We start from the raw sequence: 19089 nt of genomic DNA on the forward strand, positions 1-19089 counted from the left end.
GATCTGGGATCTGGGTCCTGGATCGGGTCCCAGCCGGGTGCGTTAGGATGAGACTCGAGCTTCTGTTCAGACAGAGCAGTTTATAAAATGTTTATCCCGAGAGGTGACATTTAACCCAAGACATGTTTCACTGATCAGGCTTAGGAGGAATGAAAAAAGAAAACCACATATGCAGTAAAAATCCAGTCATGTCATGTTAGAGGTTAAAGGTGTGCTCACACAGCTGTTAGCGGCTTATTGTCGATGCTTTTGCAGGATTTTCACTTTCCAAGCTCAAAGTCTGAAATAAATCGTGCACATGTGATTTACTACTTTGCTCCTGATGTGGTTTTAAGCTTTAAGCTACTAGTGTTCATTGTTTTTGGAGTGACAGACGTCATGAGAGCAAGCTCAGGCCTTGCTCTGTCCTGCAGGTCTTCACCCTGAGCCCCACGTGTTTCTGAGCACGGCTGATAATTTGGGCTGAAGTTGATGTGCGGTTTGGGCGGGAGGACATGTCTGCAGGAGGTTGTTTTACAGCAAGCAGAGTGCTGTGCGCAGAGATGAAGGAAACTGTAGAGCACAAACAGCTCAGCAGTTCTCTGCAGGATCACGTCAGGTACGCAAACTGAGACGTTTGCAGCAGTGAGATTACATTAGTTTAAAGTCTGAATATGAACGTTAATAAAGACGTACAGCCGGCAGAGCGACAGCTTCATTTAGTGACAGTAACGTCGGCAACACGCAGCTCGTTCTGGTCTTAAACACCTGATTTTAATGCGTGTTGATGTTCATGAATGGAGGAACTCCTCACTGATGCCTTTGCTTCAATGGCCTGCTGCTTACAGTCACGTGTTGGTGAGCTGTTGAGCTTTAACTCTGCCGATAACAACGCTTCTCTCGCTGCGTGTTTGCGCGCTCCTGTAAGTCATGAATCTGATTTTCTGTATGTCTGCGGCGCCGCAGGAGTGAAGATAGTCCATCTTCGTTTTCTGACCCTCGGCCAGTGACTCGAGGTGTGCAGCAGGAGGTGAGAGAAAATGAGCTCTTCCTGGTGGGGTAGCTGACCTGACCCCCTCTGCGGCGGCTCGGCCAGGTCAGGAGAACAAGGAAGCTGGCGGCCGAGTTGAGAAATGAAAACTTCCAGGTTTGTGCCTGGGAACAGTTCGACGGGGAAAGCGCAGCAGGACGTCTGTTGCCGGTCATGTTAACTCTTCCTCCTCGATTCGCCCTGAACAGGTGGTGGCTCTGCCGCAGTGCCAGTACCTGTCCAACACTTCACACCTGAAACACAGGAAAGGAAGACACGCAGAGACATTTGCATGTCAGGTGTTAAATCTTTGCTTTCTGAACAGAGAGGCAGGGCTCAGATGTAAGAAGCTCAGGTGTTACTCACCTGTCTGACATGCTACCCAGAATGCACGTGTGAAGTTTCAGCGCTGGTTTGTCTCCTCTACGTCACAGACATGAAACTGCTTCAATTTGTTTAGACTGATGGATCCATCGGTCTGAACAAGAGCAGATTTAGTCTTTAGTTTGGTCTTGGAGGGCTTGGGTGGGATTTGGGAGGTCTGCAGTGCCAATGAGATATGAGGGCTCAAAATCCTAGAAAAAAAGCTTGGCCTTCTGGCCACTGGCACCTTGCCCTGGTCGACATTCACAGGTTATGTAGACGGAGATAAATTCCTGAAATGAAGCTTTTTTCTTCTGTGGGTCATTCTTTTCTTAAAGAAGCCTGGTTCATATCATTTTTTCCCCTGGAGACGATCAGTAAAGTGAATTGCTGGACCCGATGAGCTATCGATCAGGAACAAACGCCAATGAGAGACTGTGTGTGTGTGATGCAGAAGTAAAAAAGAACAAGAGGACATCGAAGGCTTAGTGCAAAAATAACACAGAGCACTGCCTCGGTCATTGTTTTACACAGTAATATCAGTGTGTGTGTGTGTGTGTGTGTGTGTGCGTGCATGCATGTGAAATGAGGATATCTTAATAAACACCATCTGGCTGAGCAGGCATGAGGCTTACCTTTCTCACATACATCCACAGAACCTGCTGAGAAAGAGAGACAGAGAAGGAAGGAAGGATAAAAGGGAGGAAGTGTATGAAAAGAGCAATAAACAGATGGTGGGAGGGGCTCAGTGAGCAAATGCACAGGTACATCACTGTATGTGTCATAGTTCAGTCATTTGTGACAAAAAAAGTCAAGAAAACTCATTGGATAACCACGGACAACGGGATTCAGGTGCACAGATTAGAAGGACAAACACGCTAAAGTTTCCTCTTCACCGCAGAGTAACCATCAATGCTACAGCTCATAAGGTTCATACAGAGTTAAAACCTTAAATATCTGGTCTGTGTTCCTCTGTAAAATCAAAAGATAAAGGGTGCTTCTGTGAATGAGGCAAGCTTGGAGTGCTGCGGTGGAGTAGAGAAGCACATAAGAACCCTCCTTTTACTGTTTACCGAACCAGAGGTGATACTACAAAGTAATCAACTGGGAATACTTGGAATGGTGTTATTTGAGCAACACATTATCCTTCTAGCTTTGTGATTGTGATGAGGAAATGGTTTCACAATCCTATCTTTTTTATAAACAGACACACAGTGTTTCAGCCTCTAATCCTTTATCTGTAAGTGAGACTGAACTCTGTGGATCATATTTCATGCCTCAGACCATGAGCCACTGCAGCACATCCAGCTGTTTTCCGGCGTGGACGCGAGAGCAGATGAACCAGTTTCTGCTCTGTTTGAACTTGAAACAAACTTCAGTTTAAGCAAACCAAAGGTCACCATCAAAGGAGAGCGATGCATCGGAGAGGTTCACATGAGCAATCGTTGCTTTAATATCGAACAGCATGCTCCTCCACAAATCCAACATCTACCGCTGCTGTTGACAGGAAACAAGCAGAGATCTCGGACAAGTGGTGCAGACAGGTGAGTGGCTCAGTGGGCCAATATGAAGCTGTCACAGAGTTGTGCTGTGGACTCTGGTATGAGTGTGTGTGTCCCGACTTACCAGCGCAAGAGTGTCTGACACACATTTGTTTCATGTAGAAAGTCATGTGACCCGCTCTGCACGCTGCCTCAGTGTGGGTCACATGCAGTGTTGGGAAGGTTACTTTTAAAATGTATTCCATTACAGAATACAGAATACATGCCCCAAAATGTATTCTGTAACGTATTCCGTTACGTTACTCAATGAGAGTAACGTATTCGGAATACTTTGGATTACTTAATATATTATCATGCTGTTTACAACTACATGAATGTACTATTGCTGTGATTTATTACTGTTACTGAAGGTCCGCGGCTCCGAACCGTAGCAAAAGGACCTCTGGCTAATACGGTGGTTTCTGTGTCGGGCTCCTAGCCAAAAACTAGCTTTACTTTGTTGTCTGGGTCAACTTTGCTAGCGAGAGACAGAGAGAGGCGTTGAAAGGCTGCTCCAACGGAACTTATTGTTTTTGGAGGAAACACGGTGTACAGTCGAGTCTTAATAGCTTACTTACAACTGGGCTCGTCAGGCACTCTTCTTGGCTGCAGTGGTTATTATTATATTTACTTGCTTCCAGCTCCCGTTTTTGCTCGATGACAGCTCGAACTTTTCCTTTTTCTCCCTCCTCGCTCACAGACACATAACGGGTATGGCAGTCCATTCTCCCTGCAGCACGGACTACACTGCCTATGATGCTACATTCTTTAGAGCTATACCTGTAGCATTCTGCCTATTAGCTTAGCACAACAACAAAAAGGCCTCTCTCACCCAGGAAACACGCAGAGAGAGAGCGTCACCCTGTAACCATGGTAACCGTAACGCTGCCGCCTGGAACAACAGAACATAGCTGTCAAACAAAACCCAAACAGTCCTGACCCGCCACAATATGAAACAGGGAAGTACCACCGTGTAATCCATTTATTTCAACAAAGTAACTGTATTCTAAATACCACCTTTTTAAACGGTAACTGTAACGGAATACAGTTACTCATATTTTGTATTTTAAATATGTAACGGCGGTACATGTATTCCGTTACTCCCCAACACTGGTCTCATGATGTCATCATAATGGTGATATCTAATGGTTCATAACTGGCTGTATGCGTAATTACATGTAAATGAAAAGCAGCAGCACTGACCCTGAATGCCCCCCCCCCCCCCCCTCCCCCCTAGAAATCACTTTGTAATCTGTGTTAACGATGCCAACCAGCAACACCGTGGCAACCCGTCACAATCAGCCTAACTGGTAATAACTCAAACCTGTCCCCCTCTCGTCTCTCAGGTGGGGATGAGGAAAAAGACTTTGACATCCAGAAGAACACTGGGAGGCTCTCCATCGCCCGCCAGCTCGATGCGGCCCGGCGCTCCATCTACAACCTGACGGTGCGGGTCACCGATGGGCACCACAGCGCCATCACACAGGTTAGGAACACGAGTGTCTTCTTCTTCACTAACAAACAGATGTTTCAGCGCGCAGATAACAGCCGCACTTAGTGTTGGTGTGTGGACACAGGAGATGAGATGGTGAATAAAATAAAGGTTGTTCCACTCATTACCAACGGCTGGAGGGCAGAATTCGATTGTTTATACCTGCCTGTGTTTGAAACAAGTGACGAGCTTTGTCTTTTCTGTTTACTGCTATTAGATATTTAGATATTTTGATGTTTAGCGTCAGGAAATCCTGAGACTAAATCTGCCTCACCGCACTCACATCACATATTTGGAAGCTGTTTGCGAGAAAGAGATAATGAGGCCAGCTAATTATTAGGCTCAGTTAGGCCTACAAAGTTTTTAGTTTCATTATAATTATAAAAGTATACTGTTAAAAAGTTACACTTCGAAACACATCAGATCTCAACAACTTCTGCTGAATATCTGTACTGAGGAACCAAAGGAGCCACATCGATCAGCTTACAGAATTCACCCCAAACATCATATGTGGGTGTTTTTGGGGGTTGTCTCCTTGTTACCCCTGGTCTTAATTTCATTAACACCCAGTTTAACAGCCCCCTCTGATACCTGATGCTGTACTTTGTGAGGAACATGCCACTTTAGGCTGATACTGAATTAACAGTTTGGGTCTGCCGTTTATTTAAAGGGCCAGTTCGTCTCATTTAGTCTTCTAAAAATAATCCTTCTCTGTTAAGGAGGCACTTCACACAAATGGAGTCTGGGCTGACTCACAATGACAGTAACTCACAGCTGTTTTTCATTTAATGAGACAAATAAAGGACTGAGACAACGAGCCACTTTTCATGTGAATTTATAAATTTCTGTGTTTGTGAAGCCACAGTTTAAACCACTTGTTTAGTCGAACTTAAACAAATACATCAAAGCGTCCAAACGTCATTTTCTCCCCGTTTCTGACATCAGAGGAAACAAACGGCGTGTCTGATGGCAGCACGCTGTGGCAGCAACACATACAAACATCCTACAACTCCGTTTGTGCCTTCATTTTCAGTCTCAGGGTTGCTGTAGAATCTAACTCAAGATCCTGCGGGCAGTCACAGATCAGCCGTTTTGAAGCTTGACCTTTCACATTTGATATTGTTCATGCTGAGAATCCATTTTCTCAAACTCTGTGTGTCCCAACTGCAGGTCTACGTCCAGGTGCTGAACATCAATGAGCATCGGCCCGTCTTCCTGGAGCCGCTGTACGAGGTGAGAGAAACGACAGCCCGCTTGCATGTTCTACAAAAAACTGTGCTTTGTTGTGTATCTGACGGACAAACACCAAACCAGTTCCACATCACTGCTTTCCGCTTTCTCCCTTCTCATTCTCCGTTGCCGCCATGCTTTTTTGGCCATGTGCGTATGAAAACAAAGGCACTGCGTATGCGCATTTTACCCATATTCTGTGAGTTTGGATGAAATTTCATCCAATCTGTGGAAACAGGATGTTACAGTGATGGCCCAACGTGCATTTACTTTACATTTTATTTTAGTGTGTTTAAAAAACTCTGTCGGTCACAGTAATCAGCCTCCAAATGTTCTCTGTGGGTTTAAGGTGAGGGTTCCTGAGGACACCTCCCCGTGGAAGGACATCCTACAGATCAGCGCTAAGGACGGCGACACCAACAGCAAGCTGGTTTACTCCATCCACAGCGGCCTCCACCCGGACAGCACCAAGCTCTTCCACCTGGACCCGAAGAGCGGAGTGCTGGTGATGACGGAGGAGCTGGACTACGAGAAGATCGCCGTTCATACACTCACCGTCATGGTATTGAAAACTGCTGATTTATTACCACAAACGTGTTTATGGAAGAAGAAACTCGGATTGTGTTTTCCATAATGTCCAACAGCGTGAACTTTGAATGCTGATGTTAATTAGAATAAAAATAAAAATAATAAATAATAATCTCTTCGTCTGATCAGAACAGTAAAGTAAGACTTTTATTTGTCTTTATTCAACCCTTCAGTTTCTTTGTTCCTCCAGCAGTTCATTATCTCCTCGCTCGTCCTCAGGTGCGTGACCAGGGGATACCAGTGAAGAGGAACTTTGCAAAGGTGGTGGTTCACGTGGAGGACTGCAACGACCACTCACCGGCTTTCCTCAGCCCTCGCTATGAGGTCGGTGTCTCTAACCTGGCCCACGCGGGCACCGAGGTCCTCCGGGTCAAGGCCCTAGACAAGGACATGGGAAGCAACGCCCACATCAGCTACTCGCTGCACTCTGGTGAGCAGGCCTCTCTTTTTATTCATGGTGCTCTCTTTTCTCATTTTGAAAGCTGGAAGCCTCTGAGTGTCAGGCACTTGAAGCGAAAGGTTTAAGGGTACAGCGATGATATCCGAGAGATCGTCTCTGCGTATTCACAGCTGCAATTCCTCCTCTTCGATCTTTTCTTACCTCACAGCTGAAGCCTGCTTTCGGCCTGCTCTGTAGGTTTTTTCTTGATGCTTATCGTGTGTGTTCAGAGCGGTTATGAAAATGCGTGACGGAGCATGGCGCTCGACCCGAGTTGCCACAGTGGAATACTTTATGCCTGCTCGCTGTGTTTCAGACAGCAGAGAACATCCATCTTTACAAGTGTTCTGTCTTAGATTCAGCTTCCAACACTTCTTTTGTCTTTAAAAAAAATGGGCAGTGGGCAAGATAAATGTCTCCCAGAGGAGCTTCTCCTGCTTAAATCACTGCAGCAGAGCCAAGAAAATCCCTCTTTAATTCAAATTCTTTGAAAATCTTCCTAAAAGTAGATCATGGAAACAAACAAAGGTAATTTCACATTGAATACTTTAGCTGTTGTTCGCCCACCTGTTTTTGAAACAGAGGAGTTTATATGAGAGAAGTGTGTTCAATATCTTGATATCTAGATTGATAACAGTCTTAAATTTGTTAAACCTGAATGGCTTTTCCTTTTTTCCTGAGTTTCTAATAATGATAATTTGGATCTGAGTACATCATGGTCATCTCAGGCAAACTGCTCCGTTTAAGAGGAACAGCCAATCAGAAGAAAACTTTCTTAAAGAGGAAGGGGCTAAAAGATCTTGTTTCAGACAGAGGATGAACTGTTTCAGATAAAGAAGCATCATTTTGAAAGCTCAGTAATAAAAGGCATGGAGCTTATTTGATTTCTTGGATTGCCAACAATGAAAGGTATTTTTGAGGTATTTTACCAGTGGGATATTTTATTTTTGTCAAACTTCCTTTCTGTGTCCCTGCAGGTAACATCGACAACGTTTTCAACATAGATCCAGACTTGGGATCCATAAGCGTCTCCAAATCTTTGGATCTGCAGCCTCAGGACCTGTTCCACCTGACTGTGAAGGCCACAGATCAGGGTTTTCCTCAGCGCAGCGACCTCTGCTCTGTCCACATCCACATCAGGGTCTCTGAACAAACCCCGCCCATTTTCCTCTCAGATGATTACCTGACGGAGATCAGCGAGCTGAGCACCGTTGGTACTCCCGTTGTCACCCTGTCAGCCTCGAGCCCAGCTGCGGTGCATTATGAGATAGAAAGTGGTAACCGGAACGGAACATTTTACATCAACTCCTACACGGGGTTGATTTCCACACAGGGGCGCCTCGATTATGAGACCTGCGATACGTACAAGCTGAGAGTTACAGCTTCCACCACAGCTGGAGCCGTGTCCAGGACGGTCGTTCACATCTACGTGGTTGATGAGAATGATAACGCTCCTGTGTTTGAGCAGAGGGAGTACCAGGGGCAAATAGGTGAATCCGCTCACATAAACAGCATGGTGATGGGAGAAAGAAACACCCCCCTGGTCATTCGGGCCTCGGATTCAGATCGAGATTCAAATTCCTTGCTGACTTATCAAATCCTTGAACCAGAGGCCCTGAAAGTCTTTAGAATAGACTCGAGTATGGGGACCATCTCCTTAATTTCACTGCTGGACTTTGAAACCAAGGCTGAGTATCACTTCACGGTACAGGTGAAGGACTCGGGGGAGCCATCGCTGTACGCGGCAGAGCCGGCCAAGGTCACTGTTCGCATCCTGGACCTGAATGACTGCCCACCACAATTCACTGCCTCTGTGTATGAGTCATCCATCATCCTCCCAGCTGTCAGAGATGCAGAGGTTGTGTGCATCACAGCTCATGATGCTGACTCAGCGGTGTCATACAGCATCACCGAGGGAAATCTTCATAATGCCTTTTCAATTCACCCCAATACTGGACTCATCACTGTGAACAACGTGTCTGACTTCAGGCCGTTTTATCAGCTGCGTGTCAAAGCCTTTGACGGCCTCTACAGAGATTTAGCTACTGTCAACGTAAGCGTAACAAACCTAACGGAGAGTGACCTCAGATTTGAGCACAAAGTCTATTCAGCGAGCGTTTCTGAAAACATAAAGACTGTCAAAACTTTAGCAGCGCTCAAAGTCACAGGATGCTTTTTAAACGAACCTCTTTTATACTCTGTCCTAAACCCAGCAGGCAGGTTCACAATCTGCCCAACAGCAGGCCTACTCGAAACCACAGGAGTCCCTTTTGACCGGGAAGAACAAGACGTTTATGACGTTGTGGTTAAAGTGCAGGACATGAGAACCCCACCGAGAACAGCCATCACCAAGGTGAAGGTTTTCATAGATGATGTCAATGACAACTCGCCACAGTTTTTAAACTTGCCTTTTTCAATGATGATTTCCGAAGACGCGGAACCAGGAGATGTTTTGTATCAAGTGACCGCCATCGACAGAGATCTGGGAGAAAACGGAGCCATCGTGTACAATCTGGAGGAAGACTATGGCCTCTTCAGAATAGATCCAGACATTGGCGACGTGTCCCTTCAAAGACCTCTGGATTTTAATGCCCTGAATAAGTACGTACTAACGGTGTCAGCTATAGATGAGGGCGAGCCCAGTCACAGCACCATGGCTCAGCTCAGCATTCAGGTGAGGAATCGAACCAATCCAGTCTTCCAGACTCTTCTGTATCCGCTAAAAGTCCCTGAAGATGTGCCCCCATTCACCACCATCCTGCACGTCCAGGCGAGGAACCCCGAGGGTTACAGGCTCATCTACAATCTTGAAGAGGAAAACGCTTCAAAACACTTTCACATTGATTTCAAAACTGGTGTGCTGACAGTCACCAACCCCCTCGACTATGAGAGCCAGACCATGCATGTGCTGACAGTCAGAGCTACTGACTCAGTGACCGGAGCTTTCTCAGAGGCCTCGATTGAAATAGAAGTGGAGGATGTCAATGATAATGCCCCGGTTTTCTCTAAGCTAATGCACAATGTGAATATCGTGGAGGGGCTCCCAGTTGACACCTCTGTGATCAAGCTTTCTGCCTCTGATAAAGACTCTGGTAGAAATAAAGATTTGACCTTCCACATGGTAAAAACACATGGAGATGAGAGTGATTTCTTTGAAATAAACCCTCAGACTGGGTTGATTGTTACAAAACAGGTGCTGGATTATGAAAGCAGGAAACATTTTAATTTAAAAATCAAAGCCACAGACAATGGGACCATCCCTCTCAGCAGCGAGACTTTTGTGACTATAAATGTCACCGATGTCAACGATAACCCTCCGGACTTTGACAGCTCCCGGTATAAAGCCACACTTGATGAAATGGCAAAGTGTGGCCACATTGTCATCAAAATCCAAGCTTCAGACCCCGACACTGGTGACCTGAATAACCTCAAGTACAAAATTCTCTCAGGGAATGAAGGCCGGTACTTCAATATAAACGAATCCTCGGGTATCATCTCCTTTTCTAATGTCTGCAGGAGGAATCTCGATCCTCACTATAACCTGACTGTGGCGGTGTCTGATGGCGTGTTTCAGAAAACTGCCCCCGTCAGTATCGATATGATAAACAGCAACAGGCACAATCCATACTTCAAGCAGAGCGTCTATGAAGCAGAGCTGGCCGAAAATGCAGAGGCGGGAACTCGCGTGATCCGGCTAGCTGCCATCGACCCAGATGACGGGCCGTACGGTAGCGTTGACTACACCATCATAAACAAACTTGCTGATGAGAAATTTGCAATCAGCAAAGATGGGCAGATTGTCACAACTCAGCCACTGGACAGAGAAAACCCCTCCCAGAGGGTCATAGCAATCAAAGTCATGGCTAAAGATGGAGGTGGTAAAGTGGCGTTTTGCACTGTCAAGATTATCCTTACAGATGAGAATGATAACATACCGCAGTTCAAAGCATCTGAATACCAGGTTTCAATCCAGTCGACAGTTAATAAAGGCTCCCCAGTCATTCAAATCATGGCTTATGATGCAGACGATGGCAAAAATGCAGACGTCACCTACCTGGTGGATGAAGCAGAAGAAGTGACCGAAGACATTATTGAGATAAACCCTTTCACCGGAGTTGTGAGTGTCAAAGAGAGCCTTGTGGGCATGGAGAACAAGATCTTCAACTTCAAAGTCAAGGCTCGTGATGGCAGCCTTCCTTTTTATAACTCCACAGTCCCCGTCCAGGTGAAGGTTGTTCCGCCAGAGGTTCCTCTTCCGAAGTTCTCTGAGCCACTTTACACCTTCTCGGCTGCAGAGGACATTCCCATAGGGACAGAAATCGGCGCTGTGAGGGCGGACTCCGACATGCCCCTCATTTACAGCCTGGTGAATGGGAACACCGTTGAAAGCAACAAAGACAAAGTGTTCAGCTTGGACCAGGAAAGTGGAACTTTGTTGTTGCAGAAGAGCATTGACCACGAAAAGACAAAGTGGTACCAGATAGATGTGATTGCCCAGGGGAATCACAACGGGACGGACGTGGCATCCTTGGTTTCTGTCAGCATCCAAGTCCAGGATGTCAACGACAACCAGCCAGTGTTTGATGCAAGTCCATACAGAGCTTTCCTGGCTGAAAACATGCCTGCTGGAACCACTGTTATTCAGGTGAGACACAGGAAGCTTCATTTGATACCCGTCATGGTTTAAGCAAAGTGTGTATAAAAGTCTGAACTGTTATACACACTGAAAAATGCCCTATAAACTCGCCCATCCACTCTAGTTACATGACTGCAGTGTATTATATGTTCTGTCTGAGAAAGGACTGTTTCCTCTGATATCCTTGGGTAAACAGGGAGTTTCCAGCAGGGATTTTCCTTACCTGTTTTTGAAGCAGATCAACATTAGGTTGCTGAGGATGGTCTTACACCCAACGAAGCTGCTTTAGGCGGAAATATTTACTGAAGGTTCAGGAAAGTTAGACTCTGCTTTCAGTGCAACAACTTCTTCGATGCACGTATAAATATATTCCACACATGTAGCAATTAAAATTTAATACTCCTTCTTCCAGCTGCTCTCACAGCGGATCATTTTCAGATTTAATACTATTCATCTTTTTAAACTAGCCCTTTCAATACATTATTGAAAAATGTAAGGGAAACATCACCTGTGATTTTTGGGCGTAGAGCAGACTGAGTAGAAATGGTGTCATTATTGGTTTGCTTTTTCAATAATAGAGTTGAGCAGCCCAAGAGATTTTAAAGCCACTGGAGTCAAGACAAAGCCAAGGCTTTGTTCTCAATTTTTACAGAGGATGACATTTAGGCACGGATGTAAGACTATTACACTTTGGATACCTTGGGTTAGCTTACTTTCCCAGGACTTCTACAGTGTGGAAAATAATCCAAATAATTATTCACCACCATAAATAATACATCATGTGCTGGAGCAACTGCCCCCTCTAAGAAACAACCAGGACAGGAGTTTGTGAGAATCAAAGTTCCTTAAAACTGTTCAACACACAAATGAATCCATGATGTGTTTAGGCTGGTTCATAAGTTCAGAGAAAAGCAGTTGGTGCTTCAAATATAACACATACAACATAGTAAACATGGAGTATTTTTCTACTGGCAGTGCCAAAAAAAATGCACATTAGCATAGATTCAGATACCTGCTAATCAGTGTTCATTACAACCAAATAAATTGCTAGAATTTCACTGTGCACCAAACCTGGAACTCAGACAGAGTACAGTAACCTCCCCACAGACATACCATTGGTCAGATAATGTCATTAAAAAGGCTCCAACAGCACAAAAACATGGTCCATAGGTCCAGTTCAGGCAGACAGCTAGCTGTTACAACTGCGTGTGTTACCTGTCAGTCAAAGGGGGTGTCCAAATTCATAGGTTGCATGAAGCCGCATTTGTACGCCGATTACTTCACAGTGGACAAAGGCTGTCCAAATTTGTAGACTCCTCCAAATGCGGCTGACAAATGCTTCCTCCTTTTCCCCAGATTTGAGGATGGGTCGGGTGTATCCTTCGTGGCCCAACCTATCCCTGTGCTATGACGTTTTCAGAAATGTCTGTTACCCACCAGATTGATAGCTAGCCGGCTCACTAGAGCCGTTGAAAACAGCGGACTCCCGGCACGTCGTTTTCAAACCCCCACGGTCTTTTGCTACTCAGGTTAACCATGATATACAGGTCACTTAGATAACTTAAAAATGTTATTGTTTGGGTATTTTCCGTGTTTTATTTGTTCCTGAGTAAATCGGTTTGGCTGAGATTAAAGTTATAGTTTTCACACAGCTGAATAAACATCAAACAGAAAACTGATAAAACAGAAGTGTGAGATGGTTGAGAATTTACGCCAGTGTCCTGTTATATTTTAGATAGCAAGGAGCAGACAGCTGAGTTTATTAAACTACACCGAGAAAGCTCGTGACACAAATCTGAAGGCTACACCGTCCAATTTCACAGCTGCTCACTTCTGGGCTACCCGGCCTTCAGAGGACCCAGCCCACAATGACTGCATCCTCCTGAGGATGCAGTCTATGAATTTGGACACGACTAAAGAGGTCATGCCCCTAATAATGCAGACAGTAAGCCTTAATTCAATTTAATCAGGTCAGTTATAGAATAATTCTCCCCCCGCGTTGTGGTGGGAGAAATTATCTATAGAGACCAATATAGTTTGAGCATCAGACTGTAAACGTGTTTATTCCAACATGGGAGTCTGTGGGACTGACTCTCTGCTGGATCATCTGTTGGATGCCAGAGAAACTGCAGGTTTTGGCATTTCTGGTGTCAGTTTTTCTCGGTTGCATCAAAAGAAGCTGATTTGGAGTTTTCAGATGCTGTGATGACAGGTAAACTCAGTGCATACCTCTGAAAATGCTGAATTATGAATGTTTCCCTGGTTTTCTGTTTATTTAAGCATTAGCTTAGCTTAGTGAAATCCTGCAGCAGTGCGTGAGCTAAAGAAACACCTGGATTCTGCAACAGCATCCCATGTTCAGATACAGTCTCAGCACAACTCTCTGCACGTATCCACCTTTAGGTAACGGCCAACGACCCGGACACAGACACCAACGGTGTGGTGACCTACACCTTGGAGCTGCTGCCCGATGACACTGCGTTGGACATTACTGAGGTGTTCTCCATCGACGGGGAGAGCGGCTGGATCACCACGCTGCGGGAGACCGACTGCGAGGCGACCAGGGTGTACAGGTTCAACGTGGTCGCCACTGACCACGGCGGCAACGCAAAACTGTCATCCAGCGTCCTGGTGGAGGTGATGGTGACGGACGAGAACGACAACCCGCCAAAATTCACAGAGGAAGTGTACCGCGGCTCAGTGGTGGAGAACAGCACTCCCTATGAACCCATTGTCTACATGACGACCACGGACGCTGATGTGTCGTTGGAGAACCGCCTCATCACGTGTTACATCACAGGTGTGTTCATGGGTGTGTGTGTTCATAGATTTGAGCCTGTTTGTTTTGCTCTTGCGTGTCTGGGCATTACGTTTGTGTGCGTGTGTCAGCAGTGTTGTTTTGTCCGTGTTTGCATGTTCAGCGTCCCGTCGAAAGAGTGGCCGCTCTGTTACGAAGACGTTAATGAGGCGAAATGAGTTATGTGTTAATCACCCCCAGCAGAGAGTCAATATTATTGAGCCTCAGATTAATCGCAGTGCACTGCCAGCTAACGAGGGGAGAATACCAACAGGTTGCCCTGCAGCTAACAACAAAACAAAGCCTCGAATTAATGCAAATCCTGTTTTCCCCCAGACAGTTAAACCGTTCTAAAGGAGCTCTCTGTCACACTGCGGTTTTCCTAACAGACGAATATTTGCTTTGGAATAATTTATAATAGAAGGTTTGTCTGATGCTGACATTTGCTCTGCTCTAAGAAGCGAAAACAGAAACAAACCCTGCCCACCCCTGCTGTGATTGATGGGAGGATTTTACTCCCATCACCATAAGACGATTTTCTATTCTGTTTGTTTTTTCCTCCTATATTTAATTCCTTTAACTTTGCAATTACACAAACATTCACATTGTTGTTCTGGGGGCTGTTTGAGATGCTTCACGCTGTAAAAATGCTAATTTGGCTGCCAGTGAAGGCAGCAAAAGCCATAAAGAACGTACTGTGTAATGAGGACATGACTTCAGCGTCTTCAGCAGCAGTGCAGACTCTCAGCTTTAGTTCAAGCAGGTTAACTAAATACTAACTGTTCAGGAGTGAAAGAGTTCCTCCCTCTTTATTGTAAAATCATTTTAAATGTTAGGAGTTTTTTCCCCCTGCAGTCTCTCTCATAAACACCTCGAAGAATACCCCATTTCTCTGTGTTGAGATGCTTTCAGGTTGCTTTTGCAGTTTACTTTGGGTAATTATCATCTGTTCTGCTGTGAAGCTGTGCAAAGGTCTGTACACGTCACACTTCATCCTGCTGTTTCTATTAGCAGTGACATCATCATAATTCAATTCAATTCAATTTTATTTATATAGCGCCAAATCACAACAAAAGTCGCCTCAAGGCGCTTCATAGATACAGAGAAAAACCCAACAATCATATGACCCCCTATGAGCAAGCACTTTGGCGACAGTGGGAAGGAAAAACTCCCTTTTAACAGGAAGAAACCTCCGGCAGAACCAGGCTCAGGGAGGGGCGGCCATCTGCTGCGACCGGTTGGGGTGAGAGAAGGAAGACAGGATAAAAGACATGCTGTGGAAGAGAGACAGAGGTTAATAACAGATATGATTCAATACAGAGAGGTCTGTTAATACATAGTGAGCGAGAAAGGTGACTGGAAAGGAAAAACTCAATGCATCATGGGAATCCCCCGGCAGCCTACATCTATTGCAGCATAACTAAGGGAGGATTCAGGGTCACCTGATCCAGCCCTAACTATATGCTTTAGCAAAAAGGAAAGTTTTAAGCCTAATCTTAAAAGTAGAGATAGTGTCTGTCTCCCGAATAAATCATAAATCACCAGAGAGCCAGCTCCACTGCAGCCATACAGGCCCAGGCCATAACACCGCCTCCGCCATGTTAGACGGAGGATTTGGATGCATGCTCTTTTCTCTCCATCATTCTGCTTCATCTTCATCCTGTTTTCATCTGTCCAAAGAGTTTTACCAGTACTAAATAATAAAAATAAAAAATATATAATGAAAAGAAGAACGATATAGAGCAAACCTTTCTTCACTTCTATTTCTTTAAAAAACAGTGACAAAAATATGAGGTGGTGCTGAATTCCTGCCAAAATAGTGCACAGATTATTTTCCAAATACAGAAACAAAAACATCAGAAGATTAATTTAAACTCTTTATTTATTCTGACATTTATTAGTCAGCTGTATTGAGACCAGTGTCGGGTAAGTTACTTTAAATTAGTAACTTAGTTACATTACTAGTTACTTCTATCAAAAGTAACTCAGTTACTTCAGGTTACTCGTTACTTTCAAGGTAACTAGTTACTAGGGAAAGTAACTTTGGTTTTACTCAAAATTCTCTTGTTAATGTGTTGCTTCCGTAACTGGATACCCAGCAAGACTGCCAGTCTTCTAGCTTGCTTACTTGCCACAAGTGCACTGTGCCACCTACCAATTGAAAGGAAAAAATAAACTGCATATTTCCACGAGAGAAATCCCACGCCTGGACCGCCGTTGACCGCTGCCATGATTCTAGTCTACGTCACAGCGCCATGTGTGCTTTTTATATCCAACACAAAAACTGCAGTCGTGGTGCTTTCAATTGTACTCAGAATTCTGCTTTCTGAATAGGAAGATGTAGGTAATACTAGACTGCAGATGAGCTGCATACAGGGCTGGTTTGGGACAAAAAAATTGGCCTGGGTGTTGTGACTGACCGGCCCACCATTATAGGAAAAATCATAAAGACTTTGAATGAAAACAAACGCTGTTGTGACAGTGATGTACACTCTTCTGATGGTATATATGTATCAATCTATCAATCGTTTGTTGTAAGATTCAGATAATTATTTTTTAAAAGCTAGACATTTTAAATGAGAATAAGAAAGAAATGTATTTCTTTGTGCCCCCCTCTCCCTGTTAATGCCCTACCTGCCCCCCCTGGCAACACTTTGCTAGAGCCGCCCCTGCACAGTTATCCGCTGTTAGCTACATAGAAAAGGATCCTGGTGTTATTTGTCTCTCAGAAACAGTTGATAACTTCCCTTCAACTCATTCATGTCACCTAAAGGGTAAAGCTGTTTCTCCATCACCTGTTCAGCTCTGATGATTCAATAAGGACACCTCCTGGTTTCATCTTCATGTTTCCCTCTCACCAGATAACCAAACCGATATCATGACCAGCAGCTTTTACAGCTGTGGCTCCAGCAAACATCAGCTGATACTATAAATCAAAATCAAATGAATTCTAACAACAGCTAATCAAATTTAAATGTGCTGCTGTTGTTTAGCGCGACATCCACTGGTTTCTTCTTTCTGGCGCAAAGTGGGCGATAAACAAACAAGAGAGAAAAGCTGATCAGCTGATCATTGATCAGTTTTATGATTGAAGTAGAAACAGGAGAGGGAGGGAGGAGAATGAAAGAAGAAGATGCAGCTGTGCAGCGTAAACACACAGAATAAATCCAGCTTTGTGTCTTTTTTCATTATAGCTGAAGTACGGGACAAACTGTGTTCCTTTTCAGCTCAATACGAAACGCGTAATATTTTCTCTGAATACGAGACGATTTCGTTTTTTACGGGATGGTTGGCAATTAGAAACTCCGTCATGCTAGCGAGTACCCAATACGAAAAAGTCAGCATAACAAAAATAAACTCCACCTAAACTTGGTTTATATCTGACCCAGATAGACTGCAGACTCCTCCTGCCTCCCCTTTCCCTCATCCACCTGCTGGCCTCCAACACTTGCTAATGTTACTGAATCTGTGGAAGCTCCGCGATAGCCACCACACGAAGTAACGAATAACGACCCTATCTAAATCCCAGTAACGATTAACGCGTTCCTGATTTTGGCATAATACCTAGTTACCGTGCTCGTTACCACAATAATAACGTAGTTACTGTAACGCGTTACTTAATAACGCGTTAGTCCCAACACTGGTGGAGACAGAGCAAGGCGGTTGTTTCTCAAATCCATAACATGAAGTCTAACACTTTTATCTTCAGACTGAAACGCTGACCCATAAACATCAGGAAAAAGTTTTCAGAGCAGAGTGTGTCTGTGTTTTTAGGTTCTGTCTGTAAAAGTGTTGCTACTCTCACATTATCATATATTTAATATTTTGGGGGATTGCTCTGAGTATTTGATGCGTGAGTGGAGGGGATTTTTTTTTGACTGAGTTATAGATACTTAATATTAATGCAGAACATTTAAAAACAACAAGCTGACCCGAGGTGCCTTCAAGTCACAGCAGAGGGTATAAAAATAAACAGGACTCGGATAAAATATATTAAAAAGTTAAACTTAAATGAGAACAACAGATTAAAAATGCAGCAGGACGTATTAGACTGAAGTAAAAGTGAAGACTGAGGTCAAACAGCATAAAAACACGATTAAAATAAAAAGACTGGAAAAGAAATAAAAGGAATCAAATCAGAAATTAAATAAATATTCAAACTACAGCTACAGGGAGTCAGGAAAGAATTAAAAGTTGATTTTCCTCCACACCAAACTGTAAACAGGAATACACAGGAGGGTCTGACTTATCTGATAAGGTTCAAAGTGGGACAGGTTAGTCAAAATTCATCCATGCTGACATGTCGACCCCTTCCAGAGTGAACCAATAAACATTTATCCAAAAGTTTGAGTCACAAAAGAAAAGATCAAAAGAGAAAAGCTGAATTCACGCTCATTAACGTGATCACACGTCTGATGCTTCAGCAGATTGAAGGACAAAGCAAGCTTTTCTGGTAGAAGCTTAAAGCAACAGTGCTCACGGCTTTCTACCTCTGAGAGCATGACGCCCTGCCTCTCTGCTGTCACTCACGTCCTTCTTGCTCCTGCAGCCGGAGACCCGCTGGGCCAGTTCGCCATCGTGCAGGTGGACGAGGGCCAGTGGGGTTTGATTGTGAAGGAGAGTCTGGACCGAGAGGCCAGAGACAGATACGCCTTGAGAGTCACGGCCACCGACGGCAAGTTTGAGGCTCCCATCAGCGTGGACGTCCATGTGCTGGACATCAATGACAACAGCCCGCTGTGTGAGCAGGTGAGTACAGGTGACTTCAGCTCTGCAGTTAGATGCATGGAAGCCACTCAGAGTGAAAATGGTAAGGGGAAGTGGACGCTGGGCTGTTTTTGAACCTTTATTTTTTTAAAGCGTTTATTTTTCCTTTAAAGGTGCTTCTGGGAATATCTCCACATTAAGAGTAAAGACAAAAGCTGTTGCTTCCTGTACAGGCTGTAAAGCCCCCGAGGCTAATTTATGAAACTGAGCTATTAAAAAAAAGATTA

At 44.5% G+C, this 19089-nt stretch overlaps 1 protein-coding gene across 1 annotated transcript in view; it reads left to right on the top strand.

The window, feature by feature from the left end:
- fat2 (FAT atypical cadherin 2) overlaps nucleotides 1–19089 on the top strand; it is a 98010-nt gene that overhangs the window by 33426 nt on the left and 45495 nt on the right. The window contains exons 7-13 of the mRNA XM_087847260.1: nucleotides 4260–4399; nucleotides 5576–5638; nucleotides 5985–6197; nucleotides 6443–6653; nucleotides 7640–11307; nucleotides 13702–14098; nucleotides 18645–18844. Coding sequence (XP_087703386.1) covers nucleotides 4260–4399; nucleotides 5576–5638; nucleotides 5985–6197; nucleotides 6443–6653; nucleotides 7640–11307; nucleotides 13702–14098; nucleotides 18645–18844 — 4892 coding nt within the window. The remainder of the gene's footprint in view (nucleotides 1–4259; nucleotides 4400–5575; nucleotides 5639–5984; nucleotides 6198–6442; nucleotides 6654–7639; nucleotides 11308–13701; nucleotides 14099–18644; nucleotides 18845–19089) is intronic.

Source organism: Neolamprologus brichardi, chromosome 2, assembly GCF_056152115.1.
Source record: "Neolamprologus brichardi isolate AB-2024 chromosome 2, ASM5615211v1, whole genome shotgun sequence".
Classification (NCBI taxonomy): Eukaryota; Metazoa; Chordata; class Actinopteri; order Cichliformes; family Cichlidae; genus Neolamprologus; species Neolamprologus brichardi.